At 36.1% G+C, this 12,050-nt stretch overlaps 1 protein-coding gene across 1 annotated transcript in view; it reads right to left on the reverse strand.

Moving 5' to 3' along the window:
• mycbp2 (MYC binding protein 2) overlaps positions 1-12,050 on the reverse strand; it is a 503,803-nt gene that overhangs the window by 183,834 nt on the left and 307,919 nt on the right. Inside the window, 5 exon segments of the mRNA XM_039745368.1 lie at positions 1,072-1,169; positions 5,223-5,338; positions 5,431-5,486; positions 6,091-6,297; positions 6,452-6,596. Coding sequence (XP_039601302.1) covers positions 1,072-1,169; positions 5,223-5,338; positions 5,431-5,486; positions 6,091-6,297; positions 6,452-6,596 — 622 coding nt within the window.

Raw genomic sequence — 12,050 nt, forward strand, 5'->3', positions numbered from 1 at the left:
ACCTTGGAGGAACACATACAGCATGTTGGAGCTGTACTGCGGACACTGGCAAAAGTCGGGCTTCATATCAAACCGAAAAGTGTTACTTTGGATTGATTGAAGCCAAATATTTAGGCTATTAATGGGCCAGAGTATGGTGAGACCACAGTGTTCTAAAATAGAAGCCATTTTGAATTGCACTTCTCCGATAAACAAGAGGCAGTTTCAGGCCTCTCTCTGCATAGCGGGTTACTATCGCCGGTTCGTACCCCAGTTTTCCGAGAGAGCTACGCCCTTGAAAAACCTTATAAAGAAGGGTCGACCAAATCATGTGGTATGGGATGAAACATCAGAGGCTGGCTGCATTCAGTGACCTGAAAATGGCCCTTACGTCAGCACCTATATTAAATGCACCTGATTTTTTCTTGCCTTTCATTCTCCAGACAGACGCTTCGGACACAGGTCTTGGGGCCGTGCTGAGCTAAAGTGTCGATGGAGTTGAACACCCCATTATGTACAAAGGCCAGAAACGCTTCGGGGATAAACGTTAACATTATACAAAGTTATTGTCTGTTTTTACCTGCATTTTTATCACTCTTTAATTTAATATAGTTTATTTTTATCAGTATGCTGCTGCTAGAGTATGTGAATTTCCCCTTGAGATTAATAAAGTATCTATCTATCTAGAACGACGTCACTTCCAGTTCTGACATAAAGTCTGATGTCTGAACAACATCATTTCTGGTCTGATCACTTACAGCCACCATCTTTCACAGCCCTCATCAGTTCTACCTTAGACTCCGTACTGTCAACAACTCTGTTTTGTTTGAAAAAACCATTTGCAGCCAGGAATATTACACGGGTGGCTGCTCCAAGCCTTTTTCACATTTGTCGAGTCTGTTCCTTTTCACAATATCCATATGATGACTAAAAAAAATACCTTGTAGAAATTGACAAATATAAAAGTCAACAGAATGCAATTTAGTAATACACTGTTAAAAAGTAAATAATTATAACAATAACAGCATTCTCGTATTATTCAAAACAAAACAAAGCACAAAGGAAATGCAAAGTTGAATTTGTACTTCCTACCTTACTTGGCTGAGGCTCTACTTTAGGTTTCACTAGTTGAGATCCAGGTGGAATCATTCCCTTTGGGGGGTCTTTGACTTCCACTTCCAAACCAGCATCTGTAAAGTAATCCAACATGTTGGAGAAAACAGACAAATCACAAATTAATACTTCAATATTGTTCTATGCTATTTTTTAAATTAAACAACGGCCTGACAAGATCTTTAGATGGGTTTGCAGATGGAAAGCACTATTGGAAGGTGTGTTTTAGAAGGTTGTTTTGGACATGCAGATCTTTTAAAATTTTATTTAAATTTTTAATTACTACTACAAATGTATTTCATATTTAGCTATGTGTAATAAATGAAACAATATCACAGTTACAAGTCCAATATTTAAAATAAATAAACAAATGAAAATTTATTTCGCGGCAGCTACACTCCAGATCTGCTTGTTACAAGATGTACCGAGGCTTCATGATCACCTCAAATAAAACAAACATGCCTTGGAGATGCAACCTAATAGAGCATTGTGAACAAAACTACCATGCTGCCACAAAGCTACTTCACACTGCTTTCAGTACAGTATGTTTACAAATTTGCAAAATCATAATGTAAAGCAGGACAAAATGCAAATGAAAAAAAAAAAAAAATCACAGCTGCTGATTGGAGTGCAGTTATCACTGTTTTAGCATTGGACAGGAGAGGACAGAAATGGTATGTATGCAAAACAGTGGTTTGACAAATTGAGAATGTTGAGTGGAATATTTTATTCATCAATGCCTGTTCACCCTGTAAGAGACAGTAATTGGGCTGTACTAGCAGGCAATATCTGTAGCGTATTGCACACAGTCAAACTGGCAAGTCAGCATTGTGTTTGTTTGTTTATGAACTATAAAGGCTTTGTGTTATGTTGTAATGCCGGAATATGTTAAGCTGCCCCAAAGAGAGGACCTTCAGGACTAAATCTGTATGAAAAGCTTAGATACTATTTTTTTTATTATTTTTATGCCTCTCTAAAAAGATTGGATTTATATGATATACAGTATGATTGGAATACATTGGAATTTAGCAAAAGTTTGAAAGACAGATCCTTACTTAAACCACCAGCCTAACAGACAATTTACAATGACAGTTACAGCAAAATTATAATCTTACCAGTGCAACCTAATAAAATATAAACATAGAGTATGAAGTGAATTTAAGTTCCTGATCTGACTAGACCTTTATAATCACAATATTCAGTGAAATTAAAATATAATAGTCAAAGCGGGTATATGCAAAGAATAATTTTCAACAAGAAACTGGTTATAGAGAACTTTTCAGTGAGCTACAAGCAAGCGTAAAATCAATTGTGGTTGGGAACTTTTAATGTAGGACAGTTTCAGATTAATTAGCATTAAATTAGTTGTTAGCTTTTATTTAGAGTTGCAGTCTTGTATGAATTATTTACTTTTACCGTGTCTGTGTCTCTTGTGCTACTCTAGTTGGGAAATTATTAGTATTGTGGTGTTCCTTTGAGAAAAATGAAACACAACAAATTTGGTTTTCAAGCAAAGAATCTACATTGATCTTGTCATTATTCCCAACAGTATTAATGTTTTCTACAACTGAAAATGATAAAAGGAAAAACTCCAAAAAATCCAAAAGTAGTCTTTGATGACTTTCAACAAGTATTAAAAAAATCCTGAAACATGTAAATTTTTAATGCTTCATTTAAATAACACCATTATTGTGGTTCTCTGCTGCAACAATCTGTGAACTCAATTCAAAACCTTTTGTCAATGGTAGCCTATTAAATTCTGCCATTAGTATTCACACCAACGATTTTTGCCCCCCAATGTTTACGACAAGTTGGTACCAATTACTAAATTTATACATACTCATCTCTCTACACATACATATAGAAATACATAAACACACATTTTAGATTGCTTGAAGTTTTAAGTGCAGTTCAGCACCTCTGCCTTTGCCTGAAGCAATACAGTTATGGTAATAAACAAGCTGTGTCATTTAGTGAACAAGAAAATATTAAGCTACACAAATCTTTAACTCACTGAAACCCCTGACACAATAGCATCTTGAAAGCAGCAGCAGTCTTGTCCTGCTCCAGCAGTTAAAAAAAAATCTTTTCTTGGATTCCAAGGAGAATGAAGAGGCAGTAAGCGATAATGATGAAAATGTTAGCACTGGTAATTCTGGAAACATAACTGACAGTACCTCTAGATTCAAGAGTATAATCAGAGTATGAAGAAACCAACATTAGTATTTCAAGTAAAGATACTGTGCACTCTCAGCCCCAAAGTAAGAGATTAGTTTATTAAGACTGATGTTAAGTTCAGGAAAGTTTTACACCTTCAAATGATGATTTATTTACAGACAGTCCCTACAATAACTATTTGTTTAATCACCAAAGGACATTGCCCCTAGTGGCATCTTCAAAACTCTTCTGACTGATGATATTCCCAACTTAATTGTTACAAGAATTAACCAATATATATAGTGATTTATTGATGCAAGTAAGGGCTAGTTCACATTTGTATATCGTAGTGCCACTAACAAAAATAACTTTTGAAAAGAAAGAATTCTTATGTGAAATTGTCAGAAAAACCCATAACATTATTTCATAAAAGCAGAAGTATGTATCTCCAAAGAAATGGTTACTTTATTCAAATGTTGTCTAGTTCATTAATGACAAAATGTTAGCAAGTCAAAAAGTCAACAAATGCAGCAAATTTATAAATTAGACTGTATCACAGATTACAACAAATATGTGTGAAGCACTAAACACTGATCACACAGTCTAGCTCATTTCTTATTAAACATCAATTGTGTAAGCCCTTGTACTATATAATAAGTTGCTCTACTTTTTTTATGACACAGCAATGACCAATTCATGCTGCATGACCTGCAGAGAAAAACTGACATATCCTAATAGCACATCTTGTTTAAAACTCGAGTTATCTGGGATTTCCTGATGGAGGATGATCATTTATCTGCCTCTTTAAATCTAGATATTTGTCTGTTAGCTTTTTTCAGCAAAAACAATTTACCTTGGACTATATAAAAATGTACAGGCTATAGAAAACACTTCAAGTGTAAAGAAACATTTATAGTACCAACTAAATATATAATTCACTAAGGCAAGACAACCATGGAAAGCACGCCGGAAGGGGCGTGGACTCACTGAGCCGCCGACAAGTAAGACACCTATGGTGCACGCAGAAGGAGCCATGCCCAACAACTCCTGGCACCTCCGAGCCATGCTGACTGTTCATAGAGGCATGTTTCTTGCGGAGGTGAATCGCCATATGCAGCGTGTTAAAACAGTTTGCGAGGGGGTATCCCATGGGATCCTCAAAACAATCCTTTACAATTGAGGTTAAAACACAATGAAGTAAGCAGTCTTTAAAAACCAAGTTTTTGGTTACGACGCACGACCGCGTGCACAATAGCAAACTGTTTTACTGTGTTGGTTCGTTCCGTGCATTGTTATAATGTTGCTTTTCTTGCTGATTTATTATATTACCGATTTTTCAAATGTTAATTTTCTCCCTGTGCTTAAAAATCATTAAAAAACCGGCCTGATTATGCAGCATATGGCACGCCGCTGGTTGGCTAGTACTCTATAATTTAACAATGCCACTGATAATTACTGTGTATTATTTGTGCAGTCTAATAACCTAATAGTCCTAGACATTCAGCCACAACAAAATTTTACTTAAATTCTACAAACCATTTTTTACTTCTTCTTTGCTTCATATTTACCATGTCTAATATTGACATTTTTTTTGGCATTTACAAACAAATGTTTTCCCCCAGGCTCCTTTGATACTCCCGTCTCTGTGGTGCTCCAACTGCAACTTACAGAGTGCTGAAGTGGAACAGCTGCCTGTTAACAAGCAATTGGCTAGCCTCCACACAGAACACCCAGAGCTGCACAGCACTACCACCAGAACCACAGGCAGCCACAGAATCAGAGATACCCTGTTTTTATTTAACTTTCTTTACCTTGCTCATTGCCACAGTGAATGCTATTTCAGAAAATATTACAGTATGACCATTTAGAAGAATGGAGAACTAATACAAAGAGAAAAATGCTGTCTTCACCAGTACAAAAACCTAAATGCATATGTGTATATGGCAAGATTAAAATCAGGCTCTGCTGTATACCTATTTCAATTCCATCTATTGTCACATGTATAGTATAAAGACCAACAGCTCCAGGAGTCCAATTAGCGTTGTAGGTGCCATCTGTATTTGCTCTAATCAGCATATTCTCACTCGGTCTGAAAAAGAAAAAAAAGGTACAAATAAAGGGATAAGGCTGAATATTAAAAAATTAAATTCAATAAACTATTTTTATTGTGTTGAGCTTTACCTCTTAGGTGTTGGGGAAGCAAAGCGAAGTTCTTCAAAAGAGTAGTTCTCATAAACCTGTAACAAATAAGATTGTTCATAATTATTATTAACAAAAGGCTTAACAAATTGACAATTCTAAGACAGGACTCTTAACCAATGAATGAGAGGCAGAGTCGGAGTCTAATTCAAAAATGTAATCCTATGAGAAGGTGGTTCCTGTTTGTGGATTACTTTCATTTTTTGGAGTTACTTACTTAACAATATTTTAGTAATAAACAAATGCCTTTTTTTTTTTTTTTAATTGTGAGTACATGACTGTATGACCTGACATTTATATTATGCAAGACAAGTAACATAACATTTGATATTGTTTGCTGTTGTCCAATGTTGGTCAACATTGGATCCCATTCTATCAGGAAACATTACGTCTATTTTCTATAAAAACCCGAGAATAACATTTTTCTTTGCTATTACTAAAAAGTGCACATGGAAAATATAGTTTTACTAACCAGACAACTACTGTACTTTTAATTTCTCACCAAAGAGAGATTTTCAAATACAACAAAAAAAGAACTTCTTAACGAAAAACGCTAAAAAATATTTAAAAGTACCATATGCACCACTCATGCACAGTAGATTAACACAAAGAAGAAAATTAAAACAATAAAACATTTCCTACCTTCATCATAGTAATGGCAATGTAGCGAGCTTCTTTAACAATCATTGGCTCATAGGTGGATTCCAGTTTTGGTGGAGGCAAACCTCCATAAGTCATGTCAGCTCCTGAATTTACCACCATAGGACTTCCAGGTATTCGTTGTAGTTTTCTAACATTATCTTGAGGCAAAGATTTTTTCTGAGACACAGGAACAGCTTTCACCTCAACCTGAAACATAAAATCAGAATTTACATAGTATAATAATCACAAAAACTTAATGTTTAATCATGAATTATGAGTTGTTACGTAACATTAATAAAACAAACAAAAAAAAAAAAACACTCAATTACAGAACTAAAGAACATCACATTTCAGTCCTGACCTTCATATTTGGCACATGCACTACATCTCCATATTGGTCTTTGGTCTGCACAGTGACAGTGGTTGGCCAACCACACCTGATGTCATCCTTATTAAGGATCAGTGATGTTTTCTGAGGATCAGCATAAGAATCTGGCTGTAACCACCTGCAAAAAAAGAACAACAGAGTGAATATCCATGAAATTCTTATAAAAGTCATCAAAAATTAAACAAAAGATGAAACATTTTGCTGCTCTGTGAGGATGTCTAAAGATTTATTTAAATGTGTAAATATGAATCACTACATAACACAGAAAATCGGTTTTCTCAGATCCTCCCGATTATTAAGAACTAGCAAAATACCCGCGCTTCGCAGCGGAGAAGTAGTGTGTTAAAGAAGTAATGAAAAAAAAAAAAGGAAACATTTTGAAAATAAAGTAACATGATTGTCAATGTAATTGTTGTCACTGTTATGAGTGTTGCTGTCATATTATATATATATATATAATATATATATATACACATACACACACACACAGTAATCCCTCGCTATATTGCGCTTCGACTTTCGCGGCTTTACTCTATCGCGGATTTTAAATGTAAGCACATATAAATATGTATCATGGATTTTTCGCTGGTTCGCCGCTTTCTGCGGACAATGGGTCTTTTAATTTAGGTTACATGCTTCCTCAGTTTGATTGCCCAGTTGATTTCATACAAGGGAGGCTATTGGCGGTTGGCTTAGAAGCTACCAAATCAGAGCATGTATTACATATTAACTAAAACTCCTCAATGATATAAGATATGCTTCCCGCACGGTGCTTGATTGCTTTCTCTCTCTTTTTCTCACTCTCTTTGCCTGATGGAGGGGGTGTGAGCTGAGGGCTGTTTGCACAGAGGACACGGAGGCTCCTCTACAAAATGCCGCTTTATCGCGGTGCTTCTGTATACTTAAAAGCACGTATTGATTTTTTGATTGTTTGCTTTTCTTAGCGAGCGCTCTCTCTGACATTCTCTGCTCCTGACGGCGCTCTTTTGAAGATAAGATATGTTTGCATTCTTTTAATTGTGAGAAAGAACTGTCATCTCTGTCTTGTCATGGAGCACAGTTTAAACGTTTGGCTAAAGGGTGTTATTTCATGTCTAGAGGGCTCTAATAATGTTAACAGGGTGGGAGAGTTTATAAGGACTTAAAATATATAAAAAATAACCATACAAACATATGGTTTCTACTTTGCGGATTTTCACCTATCGCGGGGGGGTCTGGAACGCAACCCCTGCGATTGAGGAGGGATTACTGTATATATATATATATATATATATATATATATATATATATATATATATATAGCAGAGAATGTCCGAGAGGCTCAAAGAAAAGCAAACAATCAAAAATCAATACATGCTTTTAAGTATACAGAAGCACCGCGATAAAGCGGCATTTTGTAGAGGAGCGTCCGTGTCCTCTGTGCAAACAGCCCCTCTGCTCACACCCCCTCCGTCAGGCAGAGAGAGCGAGAAAGATAGAGAGAAGCAAACAAGCACAGCGGGAAGCATATCTTATAGCACTGAGGAGTTTTAGTTAATATGCAATACATGCTCTGATTGGGTAGCTTCTAAGCCATCCGCCAATAGCGTCCCTTGTATGAAATCAACTGGGCAATCAAACTGAGGAAGCATGTAACCTAAATTAAAAGACCCATTGTCCGCAGAAAGCGGCGAACCAGTGAAAAATCTGTGATATATGTTTAGATGTGCTTACATTTAAAATCCGCGATAGAGTGAAACCGCTGAAAGTCAAAGCGATATAGCGAGGATTACTGTATACATATACACACATATACATATATATATACATATACATATATATATATACATATACATATACATACATATACATATATATATATACATATATATACATATATACACATACATATACATATATATATATACATATATATATATACATATATATACATATATATATATATATATATATATATATACATATATATATATACATATATATATATACATATACATATATATATATATATATACATATACATATATACATATATATATACATATATATATACATATACATATATATATACATATACATACATATATACATATATATATATACACACACACACACACATATACATATATATACATATCTACATATACACTGTATATACACATATACCTGTATACTGCTCACAAAAATTAAAGGAACACTTTTTTTATTGGGCCTGGCATGAAATCAATTAAATCTGTCTGATAATTTTCTGGTTGGTTAAGCAGCTGAGGTCATTGTTAGTCACTTTCAGCTGTATTGGTGTTCATGGACTTAACAACAGGTGCACTAATTGGCAACAATTAGAAAACCCTCAAAAAAGGACTGGTTTTACATGTGGAGGTCATTTCAAGTTTCTCCCTCTTGATCTTTTTTGGCTGGTTTTCCACTCGTGCTAGTTTTGGCTTGAGTAATCATCTCTACTGGCAGTATGAGGCGATTCCTTAACCCTACAGAAGTTGCACAGGTTGTCCAACTTCTCCAGGATGGCACATCCACACGTGCTGCAGCAAGAAGATTTAATGTGTCTCCCAGCACAATCTCCAGAACATGGAGGAGATTTCAGGAGACTGGTTGTTATTCTCGGAGAGCTGGACAGGGCCGTAGAAGGTCCTCAACCCATCAGCAGGACTGATACCTGCTCCTTTGTGCAAGGCGGAACAGGCTGAGCACTGCTCGTGCCCTACAGAATGACCTCCAGAGGGCCACTGGTGTGAATGTCTATACCCAAACAATCAGGAACAGACTTCATGAAGATGGCCTGAGGGCCAGACGTCCTGTAATGGGCCCTGTGCTCACTGCCCAGCACCGTGGAGCTCGACTAATTTGCTCAAGAACACCAGAATTGGCAAGTCCGCCACTGGCGCCCTGTACTTTTTACAGACGAGAGCAGGTTCACCCTGAGCAGCTGTGATAGATGTGAAAGAGTCTGGAGAAGACAAGGCGAACGATATGCTGCCTGCAACGTCGTTCAACATGACAGGTTTGGTGGTGGGTCAGTGATGGTCTGGGGAGGCATATCCATGGAGGGACGCACAGACATCTACTGCGTAGGAAATGGTGCTCTGACTGCCATAAGGTATCAAGATGAAATCCTTGAACCCATTGTCAGACCCTACGCTGGTGCAGTAGGTGCTGGTTTCCTCCTAATGCACGACAATGCCCGGCCTCATGTGGCAAGAGTATGCAGGCAGTACCTGGAGGATGAAGGAATTGAAACAATTGAATGGCCTTCACGATCCCCTGACTTAAACCCAATAGAACATCAGTGGGACATTATGTTTCGGTCCATTAGGCGCCGCCAGGTTGCTCCTCAGACTGTACAACAGCTCAGGGATGCCCTCATACAGATCTGGGAGGAAATGCCACAAGACACCATTCGTCGTCTCATTAGGAGCATGCCCCGACGTTGTCAAGCATGCATACAAGCTCGTGGGGGCCACACAAGATACTTAAAAGCATTTTGAGTAGCAGAAATTAAGTTTTTGAAAAAATGGGCTAGCCTGCCAAATCTTCATTTCACTCTGATTTTAGGGTGTCTACACAATTGAGCCCTCTGTAGGCAGAAAACTTTTATTTCCATTAAAAGACTTGGCATCCGTTTGTTCCTAAGACATTGCCCTGTCGTTATTTGTATAGATATCCAACTTCATATTGAGATCTGATGTATCTAATGTGTTTCTTTAAAGTGTTCCTTTAATTTTTGTGAGCAGTGTGTGTATATATATATATATATATATATATATATATATATATATATATATATATATATATATATATACACACACACAATCTATATATATATATATATATATATATATATATATATATATATATATATATATATATATCTACATATATATATATTAGGGGTGGGACTCGATTAAAAAAATGTATCTAATTAATTAGAGGCTGTGTAATAATTAATCTTGATTAATCGTATGTAATCACACATGAAAATTTGCCCCAAATCGCAAATGTTTTTTTTTTAATTTAAAAGGGTTTTAGTGGGCGACAGAATCAAATAATAGACATGGACATGAATATTTTAAACTCAAGCTCTTTTAATTTCTGAAAAAAATGCTTTTAAACTGCATTTCAATTCAAAATAGAAACAAAAATATCATCCCTGGCTAAAATTGGGCAGACTTAAAAATAAAATGGTATTTTAAGTACTTTAAGTACATTTTCAGAATGGTATTGTCTTTAAATAATAATAACAAAAATTTCAACATAAAGTGCATTTTTTCATCTTAAAAAAATGAGGCAGAAACATAAAAGGTAATTTGACCAGCTTCACCTTTAAACTCTGAGTAACCTTATTATTATTTTGTACATTAGGCTAAAACAGTGTGATCATTGAACATTTTTGAATTAGATGTAAGTAGAATTACTAACGGTCACGGAAGTCCAATGATCCCCAGTAAGAGCCACAAAGTCCACTTTCTGTAATGCATCTAATTTTGCTTGCTTTTCAGTGTGCACAAAACCATGCTTTTATCAAGGCTTCCGTCGGGTAGTCTTTTGAAATGAAATTTTCCTCCTATCAGTCGTAGGAACGCGCTTTATTCCGACTCTAACATTTTTGTAGCTCTGATGTGTACATCAATGTAATCGATATACCAGGAAATCATGCACTGACAAAAGTTCCCCTTTGCTTGGAATTGAAAGTGTGATTAAATGCGTTTATTTTTTTTAACGCGTTATGGAGTACATGCATCGAAGCTTCTCAGCTGTGCTTGTGCTAAGAAAAGGAAACATTTTAAAAATAACGTAACATGATTGTGAAAGTAATAGATTTGTGACCGTTATGAGTGTTGCTGTCATCAAGGATTTGATTATAATTTCTTTCAATCAGCTTCGTATTTGGACAGTTTGTACAAAACCACGCTTTTATCAAGGCTTCCATCGGGTAGTCTTTTGAAATGAAATTTGCCTCCAATTAGTCTTAGGAACGCGCTTTGTATCCATTATTCATAAACCTTCAATTGGTGATCTGTCTTTCTACATTAACCGCATATTTTTTCATACGTGTCAAACCAAGGGGACGCGAGGGTAGAATGAATCGGGAAGTTCACCCCCTGTCGGGAATCGAACCTCGGCGAAGTCTCTACCATTGCGCCACGGCGTGTGGTTTGTCTATTTGAGAGTATATATATTGTACCGCGCTTCGCAGCGGAGAAGTAGTATGATGTTAAAGAAGTTATGAAAAAGAAAAGGGAACATTTTAAAAATAACGTAACATGATTGTCAATATACAGTAATTGTTTTGTGAGTGTTATAAGTGTTGCTGTCATCAAGGATTTGATTATAATTATTTCTTTCAATCAGGTTCGTATTTGTAGGATGTGTTGTGTTCAAGTTACATTCCGTGTTTGTCAATCGTTGTAAAGATAACAGGTTTCATTCATCGATTCGTTTCTTACTGCATCAATAAACAGCTCATCTTCTTCTTGATCTGAGACGTGACACACTGCATGCACGGGTTTTTTTACTCTGTCTTCCTTTAGCGGGACATTGATCTTTTCCACCGTGT

This window comes from Polypterus senegalus, chromosome 2 (genome assembly GCF_016835505.1).
Source record: "Polypterus senegalus isolate Bchr_013 chromosome 2, ASM1683550v1, whole genome shotgun sequence".
Classification (NCBI taxonomy): domain Eukaryota; kingdom Metazoa; phylum Chordata; class Cladistia; order Polypteriformes; family Polypteridae; genus Polypterus; species Polypterus senegalus.